We start from the raw sequence: 27,652 nt of genomic DNA on the forward strand, positions 1-27,652 counted from the left end.
ACAAAGGAAGGCACCACGGCGACAGGAGCACCTTACACAACGCCGTACCCCGTGCCAGCCGCCTTACAGCTCGTAGATGACGACAGCAGAAGTGGCAGATTTTCGACTGGCCCTCTTGCTCTTCCGACTGCCCTTCATCTTGCTGACATCGAGTAGCGTGGTGCTGCTGTCAACTACCTCGTGTGTCGCCGGCACATCGGCGCCGCTGGCCAATGACTCCAGCGTGCACGATGTTTCCGCTGCCGCTGCGTCGTCTGCGGCCATGCCACTTGGTGCTGCGCCGGAGGGGGACGCTTGAGCGGTGGTGGCCGTGTGCTGTAAAGTACATGCGAGCAACTGCGAGGGGGAGCTTGTCGCACTGGCTGCTGATGCCTTCTCCTGCTTCTTCAGCTGTCGAGCCTGCCGTGCCTGCTGGCGTCGCAGCGCTACCACTGGCTCCTCCAGCTCACACAGAACGTCACGCACGCCTTGCTCCTCGGCGCGATCGTTCAACACGGCGGGAGTCACGGTGGCGAGGTGCGCAAACACCGTGTCTACAAATTTCCACTGCGAGTAGTGCACACGGTACGTCACTGCCCACGGCCGCGCCGTCCATGGAAGATACACGCCAGACGCCGCCGCCGCTGCTGCCGAGGCCGAGGCGTCCGTGTCGCTGCTGGAGTGCGGCCGCTTTGACCGCGGAGCCGATCCCCCTGCGCTGCTGAAGAGGGCCAGGCAGCAACCGGTGCGTCGAAGCATTATTCACTGTATGTGCGTGGAGCGGGAGAGGAGCTGCAGCGAGACCGCTTCTGCGAAGACTGGCGATAGGCCGTCGGAGAAAGAGGACGCCGATCGTGCGTGTGTGTGTGTCGGAGAAGTCGTTAAAATCAGCCAGAGGGAGGAGGAGGATAGGATTGAACGAACAACAACAACTAACCAAAAACACTGAGGCGTGGGCGTAAAACAAACGGTGGCGGAGGATTTTGTCGGATGGAAAGGACAGACGGTCACACGCACGCAGACGTAGAGCAGTGGTGATGGCGAGCGAGAGAGAGAGGGAGAGGGAGGGAGGGACGGGTGAGGGAGGGCGATGACGTACACCACAGACGAAAGAACAAAAGAGGGGGGGGGCGAACAAGACGAGAGAGGCGTGCGTAGTGCGTAGTGCGTAGTGCGTGTGTGTGTGTGTGTGTGCTCACACTTCCTCCTATGGAATATACACCCTTCGACAAGTGCCGTGGCAGAGAGAGAGAGAGAGAGAGAGCGTGGACGACAACTCGCGGACGAGATGGGTGGTGGGCAGCAAGTTGATGCTCGAAGGAGGAACGTAAACGAAAAATTCTAGTGAAGAGGGTACGACCAAGAGGAAGGGAGGTGTGTGTGGGGGGAGGGGGGAGGTACAACGAAGCAAGTGCCAAAGGTCAGCAGAGCACACCGGGACAGATATCGGGGACGGACAACCGATGACAAGCAAGGAAAGACGCACCGAGGGAGTGCTTGAGGGGATGGCGGGTGGTGGTGGTGGTGGTGGTTGGGTGGTGGTTGGGCGGCTACAGATCACGACCTGATCTTCAACAATGGGCACGTAACGAGAAGAACAACGAAATAAATCAAAGAGGTTGTCTAGGGTAATTAGAGTGAGGGAGACGGAGGGCGAGAGGAGGGGGGGGGGAGGGTTTGGCAGCGGGGGGATGTCACCGCAGCTGCGGAGGCCGATGACGCAAGTGATGAGTGCGCGAGGGAAGGGGGAAGGGAGGAGGAGGTACGTATGCTAGAGCGTAGTGGTTGTCCGTTTTTGGTTTGTTGTCTTACCACATGCGTAGCTTGAAGAAGCCACTGGAGCACCCCACTGCTGCGGCGAAGGTGATCACCATATGGAGGAGGCAGGCGGGCGGGCGGGCGAGGGGAGGGGAGGGAGGATGAGGAGTAGATAACAGCACATGACGTGAGCGTGAGAGAGCCCAAGGGAGGGGAAAGAGGCCGGGATATAGGCACATAGGCAAACTGTGTTCCGCATCGCATGTCTCCGAGGGCTGCGATGTGCGTGTGTGCGGGGGAGCGTGGAACACGCTACGTGCGCGCCCGCTGTCGCTCCGTGTTCTTACCGCCCTCTCCTCCCTCCCCCTTTCATCCCTCCTCCCCCTCCCCTCTCTACACACACGCACGCACACACAGCACCGGATCGACTGTGCGCAAGGAAGGGGCCAGGAGGAGTGGCAAAAGAGCGAAGCGAGGCAGGCGTGCGCGTGCGTGTGCGTCTGCACATGAGTGTGTAACCAGCTTACACACAAATGGGCACCGTAAGCATCAAACCAATGAACCCACGACCGGCGTTGAAAAAGCTGACCCCTCACCTTTCCTTCTCCCTTTCCCCGTCTGCGTGCCTCGCACACGTCCGTGGCGCATCATGGGGGGTGGGGGATGGGGCACCCCTCTCAGTCCGTGCGCCGCCACATCCCGGAACGCAGGCGCACATGGGCAGCCGCGTCCATCTTCCGCACACGCATGCACACACGCGTACACTTTTTCACTTTTTAATCCCTCTCGTATTACAAGCACGGCGTACGTGACCTTGTGGGTGTGTGGGTGTGCGGGTGGTGGTGACAGAGGAGGCGTGGAGAGAGAACTCGGGAGCCGTGACAGGGAGACGGGTGCAGCCGTCGTCCTCTTCAGCCACAAAAAAACAAATGTTCATGATCATCATCAAGCCGAAGCGACACCAAAAAAAAAAAACACGAACACCGCGGTCGAGAGAGAGAGGGGGGGGGGGAGGAGGGCGTGTACATGCACACGCACACATAGTAGCACGGGAGAAATCAAAACAGACGAAATACAGCAGAATAACATGGGAACACGTGACGATGCACCGGGACGAGCAAGCAAGAGGTAGAGAGCTGGGAGGCGTGGTGGTGGTGCCTACGTGCTGCTTTTATGCGCCGACTCGCACATACCTACGCAGCTGCACACCACTGACAGAGCAACAACGGCGTAGCGCTCGACGGAGTCGGCGATGAGAGTGGCCTCGCGTAGAGCACGCGCGCGTACGCTTGTGGGTGTACGCGTGCGTGCACGGCATCCGGTATCGCCGCTTCGTGAGTCAGCGAGGCGGGAGGAAAGAGAAAACTGGTAACGCGCGCGCCCACACACACACACACACACAGATAGAGCAGCGTCGAAGTAGAGGAGCTGCTGCCCGCCTTTCCCCACTTACCAACATCATTGCCCCATCGAGTCCAGGTCCTCACAGTTGGCTAGAGACAGCTGCAAGCCAAACAGCTCAAACGACAGCGTCTCACTCAGCTTCACGAGGAAGTGACGCGGGTACGCGATGTCGAGCGCATCGTGCAGGGCCGCGCCGGCCGCCAACGCCGCCCGCACATCGAGCAAGTCCAGTGATGCTCCGCCACCGTTCCTGCTCCAGGCCCGGGTGATGCCGTGTATCGACTTGCTCACCTCCTCCTCAAAGTCGCGCACGAACTGCACGTCCGCGGCGGAAGGCCTCAACAGGCGGTGCGGAACCCGCACCAGCTGCACGGAGGCGTCCCTTGCCGGTGCCATGATAGCAGAGGAAGAAGCGCACCGCTCCCCGGCGCCGCTCTTACTCTTCTCCAGTATCCCATCGCGGAGGGCGGCGGGGGAGGTGAGGAGAGAGGAGCCGAGGGCTGCGGACCCCGGGGTCGCCTGCATCGGTGTTAGCGACCCAGCGGGTCCGTTCGCCATGCAGCGACGAAGGGGCAGGGTGGCGTCGTCCAGCGCGGTCTTCGTGCTCGTGGAGTTGGCCAAGTCGCTGCTGCCCTCACCGCCGTTGCCGCTTGCTGCCTTCGCACTGTCCTTCGCTGCGCCGCCGATCGACGTCGTCCAGGTCACCGGCGAGCGAGACCGCCTCTGCTGCTGGTATTGCTTCGACCGTGTCGCCTTGTCCTGCGACCCACCTGCGCCGGCGCCACTGCCGACAGCAACGGTGGTCTTTTCCTGCGTCAAGATACCAATGCTGAGGTGGTGCAGCTGCCGTAGCTGCTCGTAGCGCTGCAGTGCGGCCCGCTGCCAACCGGACAGCCCCTTGACACCATCGCTATCGTGAGTCACCTCACGCGAGGGAGCTGGCGAGAGCTGCGTTGCATCCCGCGCTGCAGCCGCGCCGTCGCCCGCCAGGGCGGAGGTGGCTGGGGTAACGGCAGCAATGTGATCTTGCCCTTCCACGACCACCAGCCGCGGCAGCACCTCGTGCATCCGCTGCGTGGACGGGGAGTCCCTTGTGTAATGGAACACCTCCTTCAACACAAAGAAGAGGCCTGCCCCGACAAGGTAGTCCGGGATGTCTATCAGCTTGTTGATGCTCGGGAAGCACTGGAAGAGAAAGTTCTTGACGAAGTCATAGTTGTCGCGGCTCTCCCGCTGCTGCTCCGGGTCGTCCCGGTCGTAGTTCGGAAGATAAATTTGGCCCACAAAGGACAAGTCCTTCGTCGCCTCACGTAACCACTCCCGCTCGCTGCGCATGCCGTAGCAGTCGAGGATGATGCCGTTGCGGTCCGCGACGCGCTCCAGCCTCGCCTGCTGCTCCTCCCGCGTCGGCAGCTCTCGCTGCTTCGCGTCGTCGAAGGGCGTGTGGCTGAAGATTAGCTGCCAGGCGTAGATGGCGGCCGCGCAGAACACGCGCGACGTCAGGCTGTACGCCATGCCCCACTGTTCAAACGGACGGTGGAATGGCTTCACGACCGGCTTGGCGTGCTGCAGCTCGTTCGGGTCAACGATACTCTCGTAGCGCATCGTCAGGGGCACAGGCAACGCTGTTTTCACTGCTGCGCCAGCGCTGCCGCGGTACGAGCGCGTCGCCGAGTTGAGGGTGGCGTCGAGCGAGGACGGACTGTAGCGAGCGCTGGAGCTGCTGAGAACTTCATCGACGAGGCCGCGCCCGCCACTGGCGGGGATGAGCGCCTCGTACTTGCCACACACGTACTGACGCAGGTGATGAAAGCGGATGTAGAGCAGACCCGTTTCGATCCAGCGTCGCTGCTGCGCCGTGAGTCGGCCACCAGCACCGTCATCGTCGTTGCAATCACTCCCACTGAGCGGGTGGGCGACACTGCTGCCACGCATCGTCTGCCACGATCGGCGCCAGCGCTCGAGCGGATCGCTGCCGGCCATCCCACCACAGCGCTCATCCATCGCCGGGGGCGCCTCACTCTTCTGGCGCTCCTCGCTGCCGTTGAGGCAATGTTTCGCTGCGCTGCTGCCGGCGCCGCTGTTGTCGAGGTACGCCATGGGCGCATTGGTAGGGTAGCGCAGCGCCACCATGCACGTTGCGTACAGCAGCGAGGGCGGCGCGTTCAGGAGTCGGTGCATCGCCGAGACGGTGAAGCTGCTGCTCTCCCCGTGATAGTCACGTATGGCAAAGGTAGAGATGCCGCTGGCGGCGAGTGGCAATGGCGGAACACGGATAGGGACGGACAAGGCGGCGTCCTTTGCGCCGCCGCTGCTGCTAGAAGAGGACGCCGGCAGCCGTGCCATGCTCGGCGTGACGGTGGTGGCGGACGCCAAGGCTGCCTTTCGTTGCTCCTTCGCCCGCTGGAAGCGCTCACGCGACGCGGACACGACTGTTGTCGTGGTGGAGGCGGGTGTTTTGTCCTTCCCAGGTGCGGTCCGGCGCGTCTTTTCCGAGTCGTCATCCTCTGTCGCCCCCGCCGCGGTGGGCGCCACTGGAGCGGAGGCCTGCTGCGGAAGCTTTCGCGCTTCCATGTACCGTCGCAGCCGCCAGCGACACACCCACAACCGCACGAACGCGTTGCGCCGCGCTGCCAGCACCTTTTCCCGCTGCGTAGCATTCTCCATCAGGTGTGCCTTGCGACGCTGCGCAACGGCGTGAAGGCGGTCGCGCAAGACGGCCCACCACACGGCGATCCTGCACGCCGCTGCCATGTGTGTGTCTGTCGCTGCAGCGCGGGTGGGCGCGATGGCGCTCGCGCTCCGTGACGACTCATCGTCCACACCGGAGACTGAGCTCTGCGGAGGGGCTGTGCGCTGCGGCATCTCCATGGAGGAGTACAGAAACGTGGCCGCGCTGGACTTCGCGCTCAGGACGTGATTTGAGTCGCCGTCGCTGTGGGTGAGGAGGGCTGTGTCGTCCATGTTCAGCCGGCGCGGCACACCTTGGAGGCTCGACAGGCTCGGTATGCTGTCCGCAACGCGCACAGGTACGAAACTGCACTCATGGCACGGCACGTCATCATCCTCCTTGTGCTCCTCGAAGCGCAAGTGGCCGCCATCGTTGTGGCTGCTGAGTGAATGAAGGGTGCCGAGCGGTGGCGGCGGTGGCGGGCTCTGCAGGGGGTTCACGACGGGAGCGGGCTCCTCGTCGTCTGCCTCCAATGGTAGCTGGGGCGCGGCAATCGGCCCGTCCCCGCTGTCTGGCGTTGCCTCCTCCTGTGTGGGGCTCGCTGTGACCGCGACAGGCGTCGCTGCTGCCGTTGGCGTTGACATCATTGGTGGCGTGGAGGTATCGTCCTCCTCCGTTAGGGGGCAATCGCGAAGGCTCCCGCCGACCACGGCCGGCGCGTTTACACTCGCTGAGGCCGAGGACGGCTGTGGCAAGTATGACGGCGGCTCTTCGGCACCCGCGCCGGCGACATCATCCCGATTTTCGACGAGGGGCTGCAGCGCCGTCCATAGCGTCCAGGCTTTGACAAGTTGCTGCTGCAGCTGCAGGTGCTCGCTCTTCTCCTGCTGAGCTGGCTCTTGCTGCGTCAGCGACGCGGCGGAGAGCTTTTTGCGAGGTTTGCTTGGCCCGGCCGGTGCAGCCGTCGATGGTGCCTTCTGCGACGTGGAGAGCGCTGGGCGAGACTGGTAGATGCCACCCCCACCACCGCCCCCGCCGGTGCGACCTGACTTGCCCGCACCGACACTTGCGGATCGCTTGCTACCGGTCTTGGCCGTCGTGCGCTTGGTCCTCACATTCCCCGTGGCCGCGCCGCCACCATAGGTGCTTCCTAAGGAGCTGGATAGTTCTGTCGTGCTCCAGTTGAAGGTGGAGTTTTGCCAACGACTTATGTGCTCCCGCTCCATGCCCAGTCGGGGCGAGTACGCCGCCGCCGCCGCTGCCGCTGCTGCGCCTGCCCCTGCTGCTGCGCTGGGTTGCACGCAGCGGAGCAGATACCAATCCATGGAAACATATGCGTTGCCCGCAGTGCCCTCCGTGCTGCGCCCGCTGGTGGAGTGCGCTTGCAGATCTTCTCCCACACCAACATCGCCCACCTCGTCATCGTCTGCTGCCATGGAAAAGGTGAAGAGCGGCGCGTACGGCATAGCCATCCCGTTGACGCGCGCGCGCGGGGTGCTGCTCACCGAGGAGCGGCCCGTCATGCTCCCGCCGCCGCTGCTGCTGAGCTTCGAGGACTTCAGTTTATTCCACGAGGCGCTGCTTGCGGACTTCGGAAAGACGACGACATTGGGAAACTTGAGAGCGGTGTCAAGGGTCGGGCTTGTGACGATAGCGTCGACATCGGTGATCACCGCCGCGCCCTTCTCTGCGGCTGCGTTGTCGCTGCTCCGCCCTGCCATGGCGATGGCAAGGCTGTTCAGACACTTGGGCGGCACAAAGAACGGCGTGCTCAGCATGTTCGACGCCTCAAGCAATACCACCGGCGTCGCCGCGGCACCCCCAGCACTGTTCACCGTCGGCCGCTGCCCAACGGCAGCTTCTGGGGTCGTCACCGGTGAGCCGAGGGCGTGACGGACGGCATCGCACAGCTCGTCGAGCTGCCCCGCGACCTCTCGCCTCTGCGCACGCACAAACTCTACAAAGCGAGAAGGGGCAGCACAGGTCGACACCGCGGGGTCAACACGCGCTGCTGCCGCCGCCACCGCTGTCGAAGAGCCGACGGCGCTGGTCTGGGCCTGGCTCGTGTGCATGCCTCCCGCACCAGGGAGGGTGAGCGCCGGAGATGGAAGGAGATTTTCCGCCATGCCGGCAGACGCCGTCAACACCGGCGACCCGGTTTGCGCCGTCGGAGGCGCCGCGTTATCGACGCGGCCGCTGGTGCTCTCGTCTGGGTGAAAGACGGTGCAAGGGATGAGGTTGGTAATCGTGCCGGACGCCATGTGCGTCGCTTGCAAGCCGAGGGGTGCGCTGCCTCCGCCGACACTCTTAGGCGACGATAAAACATTGTTCGCTGGCACCTGGGCGAGGGCGACGCCGTCGCTGAGCGTGTTCAGCAGCGTGACGACGCCCGTCTGCAGCGTCTGAAGAGCGTCTGAGAGAGAGGCGGCTTTGGCCGCTGCTGCTGCCGCCGCGGAGGCGCGTCTGCTCATGTGCCCCGCCGTCGTGGACGTCGCCGTGTTGGTCAGCGATGACGCCGTGCTGTTCCGTGAGATGCTTGGCTTGCGTGGGGTAGTGCTCGTACTGGAGTTGCTGGTGCTGGTCATGGCGCCGCCGCCCTTGCCGCTGCCGAGCCCACGGTTGCTGTGTCCACTGTGGTGCTGTCCGCGCACGGACACGACGGTGCGCCGCCCCGCCTCCTCACCACCGCTTTTCTCTGCCGCTGCAGACGCCGAGAGCGAGGTGTGGGCAACTCGCAAAAATGTCTGCAGCGCCAAGGCCACGGCTGCACGCTGCTCTTGAAGCGACTTCATGTTGTCCGCGAAGGGCTGCAGGTGCTCGGCACAGTACTTCGCCACCTGCTGCGCGTACACATCCGCCATGGCCGTCTCGACCCCCGCCGCCGATGAAGTAAACGCGGTAGAGCTGCCCCCATGTGCGTGAGGGATGCTTTCGCCAACGGTGGTCGTGTGCTGCAGCTGCTGCGTTGACGAGCCGAAGATGCTAGGGCGGTTGACGGAGGTGATGCGACCAACACTGCCGCTGCGCTTTGGCAGCGTTGACGGTGAGCTCGCGCTCGATGCGCCGTGCCGCGCAGCAGGAGACTTTGTTCGCCTCCCTGCGGGCGTGCTGGCCCGCTGCGACACGGACGAGGCCGGCGGCCGCGTGGGGGTTTCCACAGCTGCCGTGGTGGCGGATAGCGATGACGCCGCCGCCCCTGTGGCGATGCGTGGTCGTACTCCACCACGAGGGGTGTGCTGCTGTTGCTGCTGAGGACCAGAGCGCAGAAAATGCCCTGATACCGCCAGGCTGCCGTTGAGAGCGCTTGGCACCCTCTGGGAGTGGTTGGTGGTGCACTCCTTCGCGTCGGCGGAGCTGAGCGTCGTGGGCGGCGGCAGCATATCGTGCTGGCGCTCTCCTCCCTTCATGAGGGACAGACCGGCGACCCAGTCCATGTTCGGCTCATCGCCTACCTCCACACAGAGCTTCATGTACGTGGTGGCCAGCTTCGCGTAGTCCTGCCATGGTGATGAGGCGCCGTGGTCTTCCACGTGACTAGCACCAGCGCTGTGCTGCACCGGCGCCAGCACGCGCCCCAGCGAGCCTTGCCGCCGCCCTGACGGAGGCTTCGTGCTAGCTGCCACTACACGCCTTCCCGCGCTGTGCGCGCCACTTCGATCGCTGCGGTTACTCGTGTAGCTGCTGGCGATGGGGTGCTGATGGTTCGCCGCGGCGTTGGAGGAGGCAGCAAGGCTGTCCTTGTCACCTGTGAGGAAGAAAGAGCCACGCTCGAGGCTGAAGTTAAGTGGCGACGAGGCTCCTGGGGAGGACTGCTCCGATAGAATCCGCTTCGGTGCCTGGAGAACAATGCTAGTCTGATGACCGGCACGCAAGCCGAACTGCGTCGGGGAGGAGAGTGAGAAAGTCGGTCCGCCCACCGTAGCGCTGCTTGGGGTCCCGGCAAAGTTGCTTGATGAGGCCCCTGCCCGTGTCCTCCGCGACCGCGGCGGGCGTGACGGCGCCGGCGACGGATCTGCGCGGCGCCGGTAGCCTGCTGCCACTGCCCCACCGGTGACAGTGCCTGAGCGAGTGCCTTGTGGCAACACATCGCGTGTTCGGCCAGTGCCGACACGGTTGACTACGCCACCGCGGCTAGCGCTTCCGCCCACAAAAGCCGCTGCCGCCCCGCGGTGGCGCATGTATGATGTCGCCAGTGCGTTGCTGCCACTGACGGAGCCATCCAGTTGCCCATACGTGGAGGATGCTGATTCGATGTCTCCCAGCATCATCATGGACGAGGTACCATTTCCGATGGAGGCAGTCCCCGCTGCACCGGTGTGCTGCCGCACGACGGAGCGCGGACGCCGACGAATGTGGGTGCCGGAGGGCAGGCGGTTGCGTGCCCACGCCTCAGATGCTGGCAGCGGCTCCGCATCGCGCAGAAAGGGCGTCGTCACGGCCGCATTCGTGTTCCCTTCACCTAAACCGCGCTGAAGACAGCGATGCTGGCTGTGGTGCTCGCTGTCGACGCCAGTCCCTGTCGTCTCCTCGACTCTCAAGGGAGAGCTGTGCCCGGAGCTGGCGGCGGCCTCCCCCATGCCTGTGATTCGATTGCGGCCATGCAGTAAGGAAACGCCGCACGCCGAGTTCACGGATTCGCTGAGGCTATCGCAGGACTGGCCCACGCCAGCGCCACTCGCCCGCCCGACGCCGAGGTGCGTGACCGTGGCGGGGGGCAGCTTCAGCGAGAACAGGAACGGCACCGCGGCGCCAGCGGCTCTGGCGCCGGCGGCGACGGCAGCGACTGAGGGTGACAAGACAGACGCGGGCACGCCAGCGTTGCTGTGCGGCGATGATGCGGAGAGTTCCGCTTGGGGGTACCGGGCGTCGTCATTATCGCTGGCGGTGGTGTGGTGCTGCAAGGTCCGTTGGGCACCACCATCGCGCACGCTGACTGGGGATTCGAAAAGGAGGACGGAGGGCTCTTGAGACTTGCCAGACACGCCACAGTTTCCTCTGCTTCGTCCGTGCGGCGGTAGAAGCGGCTGCTGCTCATTTCTGGGATATGTTGGGCTGTTCTTGGTTACACGTGGTGTGTTGTTCGCTACAATAGAGGAGCCGCCTGCCGCGGCGTCACATGGCGTCTGATCCGAGCCGTGTAAGAGGTTGTCGCCACGGCCGCTATCAGTGTCCAGGACGAGGGGAAGCGTAGAAGAAGCCTCCTTGCCGCAGACAGTGACGGAGCTGCCCCCTTGCTTGCTTCCGGCTAACCGAGTGGACTTCAGCTCGTCGAAGCTGCGCGGCGCCGGTGAGGCTGCGTGCCCGTTGCGCTTCATGACGTGTGGTACAAAGGGGGAGGGGAGGAGAGGCCTCTTCGGACACACACACACACTACACACACACACACGCGCGAGTCGATGCAAAGCCGTCACTTCTGCCGCGAAGACGCCCACCTCCTCCTCCAGAAGGACAACGAACTAGTCAAGAGGGAAGAGTCGACACCCACCAGAGGAGGCGAGAGATGACAGCGCGGGGAGGATGAGGGGTGGGGGGGGGTGGAGGGAAGGCAAGAGAGCAGGGAGGGGAAGAAAGCCTACACGCACGCCTGCACCGTCCTACACCAGGAAAGACGAAGACCAACCGAGCCGAGCGACCGGCAGCTCAAAACAGCACAATGCGAAGCAGTAGGGAGGACGAGGGTGGCAGCGAAGGGGAGAAAGAACGGGAGGAGAAAGGGGATGCAGCAGCACAAGTCCGCACGCACACGCACACAGACACGCGCGCGCGCACACTGTGGCGATGATCTAGTAAAGGAGGCAAAGAACAGGTGGAGGGGAGGGGAGGAGGGGGCTGACGAAGCGGGTGATCACTGAAAAGACACACACACACAGACACGAAAAGTCCAAAACGAAAAATAAGCCAAGACAAGAGGGGAGCCCGGTAGACGGAAGCGAGTGATGGGAAGGGGCAATACGACGATGACGGAGGCCGCGAGGGGGGGGGGCCTAGGGAAGGGAGAGGGGGGGGGAGGCAATGATGTGCACAACACCCAGGGAGGCAGGCAGGCAAACAACAAGGAAAATCAACAGGAATCACGCGTCGAAACGATGCACGAGGTGGAAGAAGAAAGAAATCATGAAAAGGATGCCTCGTCGCCCGTAACTTCCCTCTTGAAGGGAAAACCAAGCAGGGCCGTGTGCTAGTCGGCGTTGCGTGGAGAAGATCGATCGGCGCGAGAGACGGCGAGGCGGGGGTCGATGTAGAAACACTCACGCACAAGGCAGACTACGCGGAGCAGCACTGACGAGGACAACCTACGTTGACGCGCAACAGGATAACCACACAGAAGATGCGCCCCCGTGAGCAATGCGAAGAAACCAAATCAAACGGACGTCCAATACCCCTCTTATGGGGGCGGGGGGGGGTCTTGTGTATGGCTGCGCGCGTGTCTAACGATACGGTTCTCGCGGTTGGCCTTTGCTCGAACCTTCCCGCACTGAGCCTAGAGGTCTATAATAGATAGATAACTTTGTATGTGCTCACCCGGATCTGTGACGCGCTAGAGAAAGGTGGAGGAGGAGGGTACGCGACAGATGATGGCGGAGCGGGTCGATGAAGGTGAGGCAGGGGTCTGTCTGTCTGTCTGTCTGTCTGTCTGTCTGTGTGTGAGTGAGAGAGAGTAAGAAGCCAGATCGCGGTTTTCGGTAACCTTGTACGTAGGTGCGCCACTGACCGAGCGGCTGCGTGACTAGGTCCGTGGATGCGCGACGCAGACCAGCGAGAGAGGAGGGGGGAGGGAGGGAGATATACAGAAAAAAAGCAAGACACACACACGTACACACGTATATATATATATATGTACGTGTGTGTGTGTGTGTGGGTGTGGGTGTGCGTCTCTGTGGCGTAGTCGTGGATCGGATGCGCCTGTCTACGTAAAGTCTAGAGCACCGACGCGTGAGCCCAGACGCCGATAGAGAGAGACGGGGAAGAGGTACGTTCAGGCTGGAGGGGAAAGGCGATACACACACACACAAGCAGGCACATACACATACATGTATATATATATATATCCGTATGTGTGTGTATATATATATATATGAATGGAGATTAGTCTCCCTCGTGCTGGAGGGAGTGGATGGGTGGTGGTGGTGGTGTGTAGGGGAGAGAGAGGGGGGGGGGTCGGGGGTTGAGGCATGCGGGCACTACTGCTACACGGGTTAGGGTCGTTCATGCACAGAGACCCATGCGCATGTTCGCGCGCCATCCAAGGCGGGGGAGAGGTGAGGCGTAGAGAGGGTAGGAGGTCGTGGTGCGTGTGGTGCGTGATGTCCAGGGAGAGAGGGGTCAGAAGGGGACAAAGTGGGAGGAGTGGGGGGGGCATGAAAGACACGCAAGGATGAGTAGGCAGGGTGTGATGTGACTACAAAGCGTGGACAAAACCTATCCCATGACTCTTCCCATGCTTCGCACAGGACGACGGTTCATGTGGGGGTTTGCATGCGTACTAGAAGCGGCAGCACAGCATGTGTATACAGAAGCAAATGTCTGCACATGCACAGTCATGCCATTCGGTGCGCCTGCACATCAAGCAGAGGCGCTCCACCTGGTTCTGCGTCAGATGATGATGATGACGCAAAATTCATCTTATCAACTCGGGGGATACACACACACACACACACACCCACCCACAGACCCTTGACGTCTACGGCATGTATTTGGGCTGCTGAGAGGCGCGGAGGTCGAAGAAGGCACCACGCAGCGAGTTCAGCGTTTCCTTCTGTTCATCTGTCAAGAGCCGCTTCTCCTTCTCCGTCATCTCGCGCGCCGTCACGCCGGAGGCGAGCTGCAGCACGTACTCGTACCACGACGCGTAGAAGATGGTCGCCGCCACCGCGTCGGCGTCCATGTGCCGCGCGAACTCTCCCTGGACGAAGCGGTTGCCGAACTCTTGCTGGTCTGGTGTGAGGAGGTAGCGGAGGAAGTAGTCGTCCTTGTCCTCGGCCAGGTTGTTGTCGGCCTCCGTGGCAGCGACGGCGGCGCCAATCACGGTCGTCTGCGAGGTTGCGTGCACCCCGGTGGCGGCGGACAAGGCCGCCTCAGACCCTTCCCCGTGCACCGTGCGCAGCGACACCGCCACTGCCTTGTTGTGCAGGCGCAGAATGGTGCGGTAGAGGCGCACAAAAGCCAAGCGCCACTCAGGTGACGTGTACGCCAAGTCTTGCAGATGGGACGGGTGCGGGAGGCCAGCGAGGGACAAGCGGAGGTACAGGTTCGTGTCGAGACTGACGTTGTTCATGACAGTCGTCGACGCGCTGTCGCACGCCTCCACAGCCTTGTGTGCCTTCTCGCGAGTCAGTCGAGCCTTGGCAGCGGCACTGAAGGGACCGTAGCCTATCGGCCGCGCCACTGCGTCAACGTCGATGGCGCTCTCACCCGCGTCAACCCCCATGCCGCCGCTGCTCAATGCACAAGATGCGTACACCCGCGCTGTGGCTATAGGAGCGCCGCAATGACGCCGAAGAAGTGTGGAGGGGCGTATGTGACCCAGATATACGGGTGGCATCCTCCACATCCCTACGATAAGGGGGGAGGGGGGCAGCGATAGAGCGGAGGAGGTTGCTGGCAGGCGGCGGGGGCTTCGTCCGGCGCACTGGTGAAGAGGGCGGCGGTAACGTTGCGAGGGAGAGCAAAACGACGGAGGAGGGGGAGGGGGGAAGCGACTCATCATGGTGAAGGTAGCCGCCTCCAACTTCTACGTCTGATCAGCGCAGACTGAGGAGAATTGGTCGCATCGCGGAGACGTCTCTGGAATACTGTCCTTCTGGGGGAGGGGGGAGGGGAGGAGGCGGGGTGCGTCATGCATGTGCTCGGATCGAGAGACAGTGGGGTGAGCGGTGGCTCGTGCTGGACCCGTTTTGTGTGCACGTGTACATTACAGAGGCGTTCCCTCAAGACCATTGCTGAGAAGACATACAGCGACGGAAGAGTGGTGGTGGGGTGGGGTGGGGGAAGCTGCAGCGAGACAGCAAGATACACACATATATATATATACACGTAGACGTGGAGCTGTTGCCCCTAATGTACATCCTTGACATCGGCCACTGACATCCCTCGGATGGACGGCTGCTGGTGATGTCGCCTTCATGAGGAGGTCGCACACGGACAAGAGCAGCGACAGCGAGGAGAATGATCATGGCTACGTACAAGGGCGAAAGGGAGAAGACAAGTGTACGACCGCGGCTGGAAGCGGGCCGCAGAAGGACAACCTCAGTGCGAGAGCGCACACACGTGTACACCACACGTGCGACCGGTGGGGGTGTGGTGGGGCAGGGGAGAAGGTCTCCCAGAAATACTGGTGTGCTGTAGTGGTGGTGGCGGCGGTGGCGGTGGGTGGAGGGGGAGCCGTGACAACAACGGCATCCGCGATACCACTAAATCATGCTTGACAGCAGTCTGACCCCCTCCCGCCACGCGGACCCATTTTACATGGCTGTCGCTCCCGCGGCTTCGCTGCGGGCCATGGCGGCGCGGCCGATCGTCCTTGAAAAGCGCCCCATGGTAGCCATGTTCGAGCTGCCTTGCATCGTGCCGCCCAGCGCGTTGCCGTCCACGCTAACACCCATGGCGTTGCTACCACCAGCGGCATCGCCGGTTAGCAGTGCGAGCCGATTGCGCTGCGTCTGCGGCGCCGGGTAGCCCTCCATGATATCGATCTCCTTCTCCTGCCATACGCGATACATGCCCTTCGCGTTTTCGGTGCGCTCCCGCTGCACGTTCACACGCTCCTGAAGTAGCGCCGCCCGCTCCTTGGCCAGGACGTTGACGCGAGCAGCGACGGGCAGTGCTGCTAGCCGCGGGTTCAGGCAAGCTTCGGCGAGGGCCGCGACAGAGCGATTGGTGTAGACGCGCTGCAGATACGCGTTCCACATGAGTCGCAGGTTGCACCGCGCGAGTCGCTTGCACAGCTGCATCTCCGTGTCGTACGCGTGGCGGGCTGTGAAAACCACCTCCGTGTGGCTCATGGGGTTCAGCGCCAGCGCCGCACACAGGTGCTGCAGAGGCTTACCGGCCGACGGACGTGTGCTGTCCGGCAAGACGATCTGGCGCAAAATGTAGCGGTGCAGTGCGCCGTAAAGCTGGGCGAAAACGTTGAGCGAGTCGCGCAGGCGGATCACCTCGCCGGCGCCGTAGCGAAGGTGGATGATGTGGGCAAGAGGGTCGGTGGTGTTGCGCAGCTTCAGCGGCCATGGGTGATAGCCGCAGCGGTACTCGTGCGTGAGCATCGGCATGAGCAGCGCGCCGGCCGACTCGACCATTTCTCGCGTGGCGCTGACGACATTGGTGAGGATCTGGTTCTCGCTGAGCGTCTTATCGGCAAGAACGGAGAGATGGAGCAGGCTCTGCGCCGTGTTCTGTATGACCGCCTTAAAGAAATGAATCTGCTCCGTAATACACATGCGCACCTGCTGCAGCTCCGTGCGGAGGTCGGCGACGTGCTGCTGAAGCATGGCGCGAACCCGCGTCGTGTCGGTCAACGCCTGCAGCCGTTGCACCTCGTGCTTCTGCTCCGCGATGAGGTAGTTATGCTCCGCGGTGCGCATGATCAGGTTCTTCTTCACCGCGTACTGCCGCTCGTCGTACTTGTTGCGCAGCTCATCGACCTGCCGCTTCTCATCTTTTCGAAATCCGTGTTTTACCGCCTCCACGTCCGCGTGCCCGCTGCGCACCATCTGCAGCGTGTGCGAGGGCAGCACCGCATCCTCCTCGACGGCAAGCAGCACCAGGTCAAGAAGACTCTGTACCGCCTCCAGGTCGTTTGGCTGCTGGCCATCCGCCGGCACGCCAGTAGCAGTGCAGCTGCCGACGGCGAGGGAAGAGATACCTGCCGCAGGGACATTCACTCCCAGCGGAGCAGCTGAGAGGCTCGTGCCTAGAGAGGTGCATCCGCTGTTCACGTGCCGCTGCATCGTAGCCAATCGCCCACGACCACAACCGCTGGTACCACCGTAAACACTCCCAATGCTTTCGCTGAAGCTCATACGATGTGTCAACGACCGCTGCGAGTATCGGCGGTGCTGCTGCCCATGCGCATCGGCAGATAGTGATAGCGTCATGGGCGACATGGTACTCGTGCCCAACTGCTTGCGCATGCGCGTGGCGCCGCCGAAGACGGAGGCATTGGGGCCCTCGTTATGTGCGTCGTTGGCGCCAGAGAACATCACCCCACGGAGAGGCTGGGGTGGCGAGTACTGCTGCTGTTGCAGCATCTGGACCCGCCCTGATGCCAAGCGCAACTGGGAGCGGAGCATGGTGCACTCTCGCACGAGTGTCTCTCGCAAGTACTGCAGCACGCGCTTCTTCTTCTCGGTGTACTGCAGCTCCTCGCACAGCTGATCCGCCAGGCCATTGCGGTACATCTGCGCGTCGTCCAGCTGCACCTCAAGCGCCTCTATCCGCTGCTGCAATGCCGCGTAGTCGGCTCTCGGCACCATCGTTATATTGTTTTCCTCGGTCACGGTGCCAATGCTCACAAGGCGCGTCGCGTGATGAGCACCCTCAAACCCCGGTGGCGGCGCCGCTGATGCCACGGCAGACTCCATCATCGACGTGGCTGAGTTCTGCGCGGATACAGCATCACTCATGGATGCGGAGTTTCCACCGCCAGCAGCGCTGCCCCCTCTCATGTGATCCCGCAGCAACTGATGCTGGTGCTGACGGTCGCCGTATCCAGCCGCGGCCCCGCCCTGCAGCGTCGCATCGTTGAGCCGCGACGACTTGCCGTAGCCAGACGGCAGCTGCACATCACTCATCGAGCCTGTGCTGACTGTGAAGGCGCCATGTGGCGCGGCGCCGCCGGGACGGAAGCTGCTCGACGCGTTGACGATGGCGGGAAGTGACACGGCGGCAGTCGGAGCGGCCACTGCTGCTGAAGCGCGGGCGGACTCGCTCTGTACGGTACCTCCGCCCAAGATCTGCCCGTGTATCGCGCCTGTGACAGGGTCCTCCACGTAGCCGGCGCGAGGCAGCAACACCGGCTTCTGACGAAGCTTCTGATACACAAGCGCCACGTCTTGCTGGGTGGCCCCTGCCACCGCCGCCGTGTCTTGGCTCGCGCTGTACTGCGAGTAGAGCGGGATTTCCTTCAGAAGCCGGTCCAACAACGCGCGCGATTCGAAGGAGAAGACAATGCAGTCCCTCAGCGATCCACCCTCGGCGAGCGACAGCTTCTTCTGCAAGGTGCCCAACACATGCTGAATGACGAGCCGCAATGGGAGAGGGCAGGGCTGCGCGGCGATATCGCGCTCCAGCCTGCTCTCCTCCTCCGCCGCCGGCGCCCCAGCGCCCGATGCATCGCTCACGTCCATCGCCGCCGGTGCGGCAGTGCCGCCCACGGCGCCGGAGGTGCGCGAGCTGGCGTCCACCCTAAACTGAATCAGCCGCGAAGAACCTCTACCACCGGCGCGTGCTGTGGTGGTGGTTTCGCCCCGTGGCCCTGGTGAGTCGTGCTCGGGTACCTTGGTGGTGCTTGTGCTCACACGACTGCCTGTGAAAAGGCGAGGGTTTGGTCGACTAACGGTGTCCGTCTCGCTCTCGCCGGGGAGCGGATGAATGGGAGGGGAGGAGGTTGAGGTCAGCTGGCGGGACGCCGGGGTGCAGCAGCGGTGACGTGTGCTTCGCTGAGAGCCCGTGTCCGCTGCCTTCAGCTCCTGCTGGTCCCGCTCATACGCCAGCTGCAGGTCTACGCCGTACTGCTCCGCGAGAGAAGCGCGGGACACTTCGGCGTAGTTCATCTGACGCTGCAGTCGCCGCATGATGCGGCTGCAGACGTCTTGCAAGTTCGCGTGCACTGCTTCGCCGTTGGCCATGAGAGGCTCCGCGCCGCGCTGTTTCTCTGCCGCGCTCCCGCCATCCGCGAAGGCGCGCTGCGTCTCTCGGCTCTGCTGCAGCCTGCCTGAGGCTCCGCGGCGGCCCCGCCCCCCGCGAGGGGAGCTGATAGACGCAAGACGAGTGCCGACGTAGTTGGCGGTCGACGAGCCGGGGGCTTCCACGTTGCGCTCAAGCAGGCTGTACGGCGCCCGCTCCGGCAGGGATGTGGTGGCTTGCAGCGTGTTCATGTTGTTCACGTACACCCGCTGTGCGAAGCTGTTCTGTTGCTCGCCACCGTTGCCTTCGACAAAGACACGCGACATCCCGAAAGGGAACAGGGAAGGGTGTGGGGAGGCGGAGGCGCCACGATGAGGGACGCACGCGCACCCACACACGCATACTCAAGTGATCACTCAGAGAGGTGGCGGCGGGGGTGGCGGTGGCGGTGTGTCCCCACTTGTTAGAAGGCGTGCACTCCACAAGGCGACCTCTACGCGCGTCTTAGAAATAAGGCAAAGATATGCTCGTGCGTGTGTGCGCTCGAGTACGCGGGCATGCGTACGTGCTTGATGTTAGGAGGTGTGTGTGTGTGTGTGTGTGGGTAGACAGGTAGGTGGTAGGCGAGTAGGTTGTTGCAAGCACAAGAAGACAACCATTGCGGTGAGCTCTGCAGTACAAGTGCACACGCGTGTGTGTGTGTGTGTATGCATGGCACAGAAGGGGCCATTCGTAGTTGTACGTGTTCCTGCGTGCGCATGTGTCGGTACATGTCATGTGCCGTGTGTGTGTGTGTGCCTCAGATGTCTGTGGTGACTCGTGTGCATCTCTGTGAGGCCCCGCCCCGCCCCCCTCCCGCTGCGGTGGCGGCCGGTCCGCCTCACAGACATCACCCATTGCTTTCCCCCACGAACACACGCACACACACGACACATGTGCCCATGAAACGGCAGAAAGAAAAAACGAACGCCGTACACACACGACATGCTGATACCCACCCACACATCGAGAGTAGCGCTGCCCGCGCCATCACGAGCGGGGCGCAGGATTTGCCAGGGGTATGGAGTGCCCATTGAGGGGCTCCTCCGAGAAACACTCGCCGGCTGTGAGAGTGGCGGCCGCGGTATCACCTGCCGCTGCTGCACCAACACTCGCCACTGGAGACTCCACAGCATTCTCGTGGAAGGAGGAGATGGAGCTGAAGCTCGCAGCATCTGCCTCATCCGTCACAGTCGTCACCTCGACGACATCGACGGTGGCCGTGCTGGCATCACATACGTCGTCCATGTCCAGCGCTGACGGCAGCGGGGATGGCGAAAGGATCAGCTGCTTTCTCGGCAGACGTCCGCATGCAATGCTGGTGTCGGCGTCGACCACCGGGAACAGCTCCACCGCGATGGCCAAGTGCTGTGGCGCCGTACCGTCGGAACGAGGCCTTGGAGGTGCGTCATCTTCGGCATTGCCAAGCTGAGGCTCATTCACTCCTACTCGTGTTGGCAGTGGTGGGCCGCAAGAGGCGGCTGTCAGGTAAGCGCGATCGCCCGCAGTTGCCATGAGTCCAGTGGCGGTTTTGGACGTGCTCGCTGGAACACGTCGCTCCGCATTCTCTTCTACGATGTAGTTGACGGAGGAGCTGCTGCTGTCGGCGCTGCAACTGACATTCTGGTTGCCGCTGGTACTTGCCGCAGTTGTCCTGGAGTCGAGGTCGCTACTTGCATTCTGCGCTGTGGCCTCCACAGCAGATTCGTCGAGCGGCGACAGCAGCGGGCAGGAGTTACCGCCGGTGGGGTGGCTGTGCGCATGGCGCGTCATGGACGGGGTGCGCTCAGCGTACTTCTCCCCCTCGTCCGCCACGGCAGCTACATTCCATAGCTGCTGCAATAACGCCGAGGGCCGGACGTGCGGCGGAGAGCGCAGCTCCAACTGTTTTGCCGATGGGCGCGGAGCGGACGCAGGCACGGAAGCTGGCGCCTTCGGAGCATCTGCGGCAGCAGACGAGGTGGTCACTGCCCCCGCGACGCTGCTGTCATGTAAGACGACCGGAGCCAGGTGGCTTGCAGGCAGCCGACGCGCTGGTAACCGTGACGCGTGCGACGCTGCTGGCGAGTAGCGTGTGTCACTAGCTCGGCTATGCGTGGCGCTGCTCATCTCCCACACCGACTGCCGCCTCTGTTGAGGGGACGACGGCGCGTGTGTGTTTAGGATGACCATAGCAGCTGCAGTGGTGGGCGTTGAAGGCTGCTCTTCGGTGGGTGTGCCTTCCCGTTCGTAGTCGCCCTCACCCTTGTGTGCGGGCGGTATCTGTGCCGCTGGGCTCGTGGCCACTTCGCTGCTCGTTTCTGTGTGAGCGGGGAGGGTGGAGACCGAGGGAAGCGACAGTGAGGGCGTCGGGGAAGGGGAGTTGACGGGGTCCGAAACGCCGTCGGTGTCGCTTGCTCTAGTGCTTGCCCTCGCCACTGCTCTTGGGGCAGGTGCCCGCACTGTTGCGGCCCCATGTTCACCGGCTACGGCCCCGATCGTGGTGGCGAGCGAATGCCGCTTGCCTTCCCACTCTAACTCACGCAGACGTTCGTAGTGGTCGCGCAAGATGCACATGAGGCGACAGCCATGCGCCATGACGATGCGCAGCCGCGCCTCGCCTTCTTCGTGCGCGAGGGCTGTCCAGCGCACTTGCGATGTACTGCGAACAGTAGCGGCAGCTACGGAGGAAGGCAAGGTAGATGGAGGAAGTCGAGGACGCGTCGTCGGGGAGGCTGTCTGCGGCGCCATGGGCTGTGCCGGAGACGCAGGAGCACTGGACGGATCCGACAGTGGACTGAACGCGTCCATCGACGCCGCGGATTCGGTGACGGGTGCGACCCCTGGCTTTACTCCCACCGGCACTGTTGCCTCCGTTGCCCGCCACTCCAGCTTGCGGTTCCAGCGAGACGGAGGGGCGGCGGCAGACGCATCTGCTGTCGTCGCTGAGTACGGGCGATGGCGCAGCGGCGACAGGACGGTGGCGTTCCGGTCTACGCGGGGGTAGATATAGACACGCTCTGACGCTGGTGGGGCGGGGTACACCAAACCACTACCTGAAGCAGCAGGTGTTGCTGCCGTTGCAAACAGCGTGTCTCCGGCGCTTGGACTGCGCCGCTGCGAGCGCGACGGCGACGCTACAGAGGTGAAAAGGATGGATGGTGGTGCCACGCCCTCGTTGTGGCCAAGTCCATGACCGCTGCAGCGTGTGCTGCCACGTTGGTGCGCCGAAGCCTGATTCGCTTCAGCGCTCGCAGCACTGGAGACGGAGTCTGACCGCGTAGACAAGGGGCCGGTCCTACTCGAGCTGCGACCACCGCCACGGCGAGGACGATGTCGACTGCTTCTGTTGGTGCCGTTGTTACTAGCGGTGGCCACTGCCGTCGCCGACAGCACCTCGCGAACCTGACGCATGCCGAGTATACTTACCTCCACGCTCCGCGCCGCCCCTTCCAGTACAGCGCGTCGGAGCTGCGCATCAGCCCACATGTCACTGCGGACGTAAATGCCCTCGCCGTCCCTGGGATCTTGTTCCACCCGTGCATTACGATGCTGCCTGGGCCGATGGAGGGGGGCGTAGAGCAGACCACTTTCGCCCAGGTTGTGGCGGTCACCCGTGTTCGTGTCGTCCTTCAGCAAGTACGGAATCCATTGGATGGCGGGTGTGAGGCAGTGCCAGTTGGTTGCAGCCGAGCAAAGTCCAGCGTCGGTGCGCGAGGCGCCGCCGCCTTTCTGATCACCCCCATCCAGGCGGCTCTTCAGCGTCGAAGCATCGGTGCCGCTGGCGCAGTGGCGCGATGGGCCCTCGCAGGGACCTGAGAAGGATGCCGACGGCGCGCGCCGTTGCTCACGGCAGCGCAAGCGCGCACGCTCCGCTTCGCCGGCCTGCACGCCGAAGCGAAGCTCCTCCGCACGGTACGATTTCGACGCCACCTTTGCCACTGCCGAGCTGGAACGGCAGCTGCAGCGTGGTTTCAAGGGTGAGAACGACCGACGACGGTGATGGTGACGGCGATCAATGTGCGTGCGCTCGCCTGGTTGAGGTGCTACTGCTGCTGCTGATGCTGCCTCCGCTACAGCTTCTGTGGTGCTGAAAGGCACCTGCGGCTCCGCGAGGTCTGCCACCACCTCACGCCACTGCAACGTGAGGCCAGCGAGAAGGCGCGCCAGAAACCGCGTTGTCTCAAACTGCTGGTGCAACGCCGACGCCGTAGCGCCAGCCGAAGCTGAAGATGCAGCGCGGCCACCACTTCTGGCGTGCTCTCCATCGTTGCGAGGCCGGTCCACAACGCGTGCAACGGAGCCTTGCCGCTCACAGCAGCGGCAGCCATGGTGTTCGCGCTCGAGCGGTGCATCTTGCATGCATGGAGGCGCTCGCGAGTCGCCGCGCGAGAAAGGCTTCGAGTGGCGGCAAGGAGCCCTCCATCCACAGGCGTCCATCGTTGGGGCTCACGCTAAGGACGAGTCTAGGGAGACCTGAGCGGGAGGCGCCACACATCCGCGAGGCTCCGCGTCCTCGACATACCACCGCCCTGCCACTCCCTCGCCAGCGAACAAAAACCCGCCGCAAGAGCGGAGCAGGTGCGCAAATCCCACGACCGAGGACGCGACCGAGTCAAAGGAAAAGGCGGCGCGGCCGTGAGGAGCCGGCGGAGTGCCCTCGAGGGACGAAAGAACCTGCACAGCACCGGCAGAAGCAGAGAGGGAGGCCTCCTGTCTGTGCGGGACTCGGCCTCTGTTGTGCGTCTATGTGGATCAGTATGTGTGTGCGTGTTGTGCGTGCGTGTGTGCGTGTATCTGTGTGCTCAAGGAAAGTTGGAGAGAGGAGGAAAGGCGGCGGTGACGGGAGAGAGATGGACACGGCGCCGTGGTACAGCGCACGCGGAGCGGCGACAGAAACGACCCATGACGACCAACGCCTCACAGCTGTGTAGGGGCGGTGGGCAGCACAACAACGACACTAGCCCACCTATCCATCGAGACGCCCAGCTGCAGGTGTCCGTCATGTCTTCCGCTTTCGCCTCCCTTGATGGAGCTGCCTGTGCGCGCACACGGCCGTGCCTAGTGGTTGATTCACAATGGCGGCGCTCATCGGGCCAGCAAGGGGACTCGTTGGTGGCGCCACCATTCTTCGCAGCACCGCCCACGTGGCACTCTTTCCGTGTGTTTCTGTGCATCATTGTTACCATCTCAGGCAGGCGCACGTGCCGTGCGCGCGCTGAATTGCAGCGGTGGGCGAAGTCCGGCCAACGCGGAAGGGAAATAGACATCATTGTAACAAGCGAGCCCCCCCCTCCCCCTCCCCGCCCTCACAAGGGAAGAAAGGAAAACGGCAGGCAGCGGCAGGCATGCGCACAGTGACGACGCGTGACGGCTGTCGTTTTAATGCGGATGCCGACGATGCTCGGGGACGGAAAGGACGAAGAGGGGAGAGAGGGGGAGGGGAGGGGGGAGGGGGGAGCGTTGCGCAGCTCGTTCACTCTCCTGCCACCATGGCCGAGGAGCCGACAGGAGAGGACAAGACAGAGATGTATCAGCCAAGACCTGGGCGAAGTAAGCGGACGCGCCCCTCCCCATCCGACGACCTTACATAACACCACACGGCAACACATCGCACATGCCCGCCCATGTACGTTGCAGATACGCCCCGCAGCTCGCGGATAAACAGGGCAAGCGCGTGTGTGTGTGTTTACCGAGAGACACGGAGAGTGTGGGAGAGTGGCAAGGTCGGCGAAACTGTCCACGTCCACGGCGTTAGAGGCGAAGGCACAACGAAGGCACGTGTGTGTGCGTGTGTGCGCGTAGGGGGGGGAGGGGACGAAGACCGAACACCACCAAGAAAAACATGCGACATGTGTGCAGACGGGTCCAAGAAGAGGTGAGAGCTGGTGTATCGTCACGCATGCACACACACACACCCACAGGGAGGAGAGGGGAGGAGAGGGCACTCGTACATACGGGGGAGGAGGGAGAAAAGCGAGTCATTGTGGTGGCCGGGGCCTCGACGGTGAAAGGGCAGAGAGACAGCTGTAGATTACATCGCTACTAGGTAAGATACACGCCCCATATACACGCAGGGGTGGGTGGGTGGAAGGGTCCCCGCGAAGGAGCCCGTCGAGTTGGCGATGTGACGCCGGCGAGTCAGTGAATGCAAACCCAAGGAGGGACGAGCTCTTGCGAGGGACTTGGCGAGGGATGTGGAGAGCGCTGGAGGAGTTGGCGATGATGGCTAGTGGAGCCGACACGAACGTGCGTCGGCTTATAGCGTGCGGAAGTAATAGAGGTAACTCTCGAGTAGCGCTTCCATTGACGTGGTCAGACGAAGGCGCTTGGGTTGGACCGCTTCGTTGGCTGGGATGTATAGTTGAGGCGCGAGATGGCAGGGAGAGACGCCGCCGCGGCCACGGAGTCGATCGGAAGCCGCCGTGACGTGCTCTCTGCCGAGCCTGCCATGGGCTCAGGACTCGTCGCTCTCGCCGCCTCGGCGGCTGGGGAGGGCGGCGCCGTGGACATGATCTTTGCCGCGGCACCGCCACGCGCGCCTGGCTCACCACCTGATGCGGCGGTGATGGCGGGCATTGTACGCAGTTGACCCATCACGTTCTCCAGTGCACTCGGCGCCATAGCCAGCGACTCAACACGGTGCGCCCGCTGCCCAGAGGCGGAGACGGCCGAAGAGGCCGGTACACTCACTAAAGGCGCGGACTGCTTACGCTGTGCTACCGCCGCAGCTGCTGTCGTCGCGGAGACCATCGCCTTCTGCATGACCGGCGGCACCTCCTCCCAATGCAGCTTGCCGTCCTCAATGTCTCGCTCGATGTCCTGCACCAGCGCACCGCGGACCCCTTCAGCGCCACAGAGGTACCGCTGCGGCTGATCTGCCATGACTTCCTCGATCGTGCGCTTGCGAGAGCGCTGCGTGCAGTGCAGCTGTCCCAGGTCCACTGCCTTTGCCGTGCGCAGTGAGCTAGAGCCCTTCTGAGTCTCCGGACGCTGCGGCTGATTTTCGCGGCCAGGTGAGCTTGACATCGCCCTCGTTGACGTGGTCATACGACTGCGCCGATACGCCGTGCCACCGTAGGCGTGCTGTCGCTGCGAGGCGGTGAAAGGAAAAGCACAGCCACGCGTTTCAGCGAACGTGCGAGGCGGGGCCGCGTGCGGGTTACGGCGGTGCACCGTCATCCCTGCTGGCGCACCGGCGTTGCCGCTCTCCCTGCTCAGAGGCGGCGCAACGGGGGCGAAGCGGGTGCCGTCGCCGAAGCCGTAGAGGTGGTTGTACTGAAGCATCACTGTGTCGGCCGGCGGGTCGTGTGGGACGTAGAAGCCTTTGCTGCGGTGGTTGTAGTAGATGTAGTCGTGCTGTTCTTCCGTCGACTTGCCATGTCGAGGGTCGCGGCGGCGCTGCTGACGCAGCGTGTTGAGCTCTGGGAGGTGCGCATCGCCCAGCATGTCAATTTCTCGGCGGAGGTTGGTGCTGCTGGCGGTGGTGCCGCCGAAAGAGTCCGACATCGTTTGGCGTGACGCCGAGTAGACGGATCGCGGTAGCTGGTAGCTGCGGCGAGCCGAGGAAGCAGTCGACGCGGCTGCTCTCGGGGACTGCTTGCGCTCCGACGTTGCCCTGGACGCGATGCTGTCATCGACGCAAACGTTGCTTGCACTGCCGCGACTGAATCGCTTGAGGGTGTTGAGTGGAACCGCGCCTACGGTAGACTTGGTTCCGTGAAAGGTGCTCTCCAGCACGAGGGGTGACATGTGATCGGTCGAGAGCAGGTAGCGCGAGTAGGAGCCTATCTCCATCCGGTTGACGTGGCTGTTCTCGTGACCGCGGCGGAAGACGGCGAGGGCGGTGCTAGGGGTCAACGATGCGGAGGCCATGGCGATGCGCTCCGCTTCGGGCAAGTCGTACACCCCATCTACGCTGGCGGTCGTCACGTAGGGCGACATGGAAGGGGTGAGTGATGTGTCACCGAAATGCAGCGCGACAGCGGGCCGCTGCTGCTGTTGTGACTGCGGTCGAGAGACTTGCTGCTGTGGTTGCCGCCTAGGCAGATCGTGCGGCGGCGGTGACGGCTTCGGTAACGCTGCGGCCATCTCTGGCGAGGAAGCGCGGTCTTGCTGTTCTCCCTCAGTCCCCGCTGCGGGAGGTACGACCTTTGCTTCTACAGTGTTAGCATCCGGAGGAGGAACAGCACCGGCAGCAGATGTGGCTGCAGCTGAGTCCTCTACAGCCCGATCTGATGGGGCCATGCCACTCTCACCTTTATTTTTCTCAGCGTCGAGTTCCGCTAAGTCGGAGGCGTTTTCGACCTTAGCATCAACCTGCGCGCCATCGTCTGCGGTGATAAGCGAAGGCGTCGCTGCAGCATCTGCGCCGGCCACAGCATCCACGCTGCCATGCTCATCCTCTCTCTTATCGAGCGATTCTGCCGGCGACTCACCGTCTTGAGCCACTGCTGGATCTTCTTGCTCGTCCTTGTCTTCGACTTTTTCCACTGGTGCGGAGGCACGCGGTGAGTCAGGAGCTTCTGCCAGCGCTTGTGGCATCGGTGTCGAGCCTGCGCCATCCTCACCTGCGTCCACAGCGTTGTCGGCAGGCTCCTGCTCTCCCATGGCGTGCGCCTCCTCAGCTGGCGCGGCGTGGGCGTCGACGTCGACGTCCTCATCGACATCCGCGTCGACGTTGACATCGGCGTTGGCAGGCTCCTGCTCTCCCATGGCGTGCGCCTCCTCAGCTGGCGCGGCGTGGGCGTCGACGTCGACGTCCTCATCGACATCCGCGTCGATGTTGACATCGGCGTTGGCAGGCTCCTGCTCTCCCATGGCGTGCGCCTCCTCAGCTGGCGCGGCGTGGGCGTCGACGTCGACGTCCTCATCGACATCCGCGTCGACGTTGACATCGGCGTTGGCAGGCTCCTGCTCTCCCATGGCGTGCGCCTCCTCAGCTGGCGCGGCGTGGGCGTCGACGTCGACGTCCTCATC

At 63.1% G+C, this 27,652-nt stretch overlaps 6 protein-coding genes across 6 annotated transcripts; all 6 read right to left on the minus strand.

Moving 5' to 3' along the window:
- Positions 1-63: 63 nt before the first annotated feature.
- On the minus strand, positions 64-738 carry LMXM_13_0800 (conserved hypothetical protein; the record flags this gene model as incomplete). The annotated part of the gene is made up of 1 exon (XM_003873232.1): positions 64-738. One exon carries the CDS (start codon positions 736-738, stop codon positions 64-66), a length of 675 nt encoding a protein of 224 aa, XP_003873281.1.
- Positions 739-3,195: 2,457 nt separating this feature from the next.
- Positions 3,196-11,127, minus strand: LMXM_13_0810 (conserved hypothetical protein; the record flags this gene model as incomplete). Its single annotated transcript, XM_003873233.1, has 1 exon — positions 3,196-11,127. The coding sequence occupies one exon, from the start codon at positions 11,125-11,127 to the stop codon at positions 3,196-3,198; it is 7,932 nt and encodes a 2,643-aa protein (XP_003873282.1).
- Positions 11,128-13,493: 2,366 nt separating this feature from the next.
- LMXM_13_0820 (conserved hypothetical protein) lies at positions 13,494-14,240 on the minus strand (the record flags this gene model as incomplete). Its single annotated transcript, XM_003873234.1, has 1 exon — positions 13,494-14,240. One exon carries the CDS (start codon positions 14,238-14,240, stop codon positions 13,494-13,496), a length of 747 nt encoding a protein of 248 aa, XP_003873283.1.
- A 1,033-nt stretch (positions 14,241-15,273) lies between these two features.
- LMXM_13_0830 (conserved hypothetical protein) lies at positions 15,274-18,981 on the minus strand (the record flags this gene model as incomplete). The annotated part of the gene is made up of 1 exon (XM_003873235.1): positions 15,274-18,981. The coding sequence occupies one exon, from the start codon at positions 18,979-18,981 to the stop codon at positions 15,274-15,276; it is 3,708 nt and encodes a 1,235-aa protein (XP_003873284.1).
- Positions 18,982-19,684: 703 nt separating this feature from the next.
- LMXM_13_0840 (hypothetical protein, unknown function) lies at positions 19,685-23,113 on the minus strand (the record flags this gene model as incomplete). The annotated part of the gene is made up of 1 exon (XM_003873236.1): positions 19,685-23,113. The coding sequence occupies one exon, from the start codon at positions 23,111-23,113 to the stop codon at positions 19,685-19,687; it is 3,429 nt and encodes a 1,142-aa protein (XP_003873285.1).
- A 1,875-nt stretch (positions 23,114-24,988) lies between these two features.
- Positions 24,989-27,598, minus strand: LMXM_13_0850 (conserved hypothetical protein; the record flags this gene model as incomplete). The annotated part of the gene is made up of 1 exon (XM_003873237.1): positions 24,989-27,598. One exon carries the CDS (start codon positions 27,596-27,598, stop codon positions 24,989-24,991), a length of 2,610 nt encoding a protein of 869 aa, XP_003873286.1.
- Between the last annotated feature and the right edge of the window lie 54 nt (positions 27,599-27,652).

This window comes from Leishmania mexicana, chromosome 13 (assembly GCF_000234665.1).
Source record: "Leishmania mexicana MHOM/GT/2001/U1103 complete genome, chromosome 13".
In the NCBI taxonomy this organism is placed as follows: domain Eukaryota; phylum Euglenozoa; class Kinetoplastea; order Trypanosomatida; family Trypanosomatidae; genus Leishmania; species Leishmania mexicana.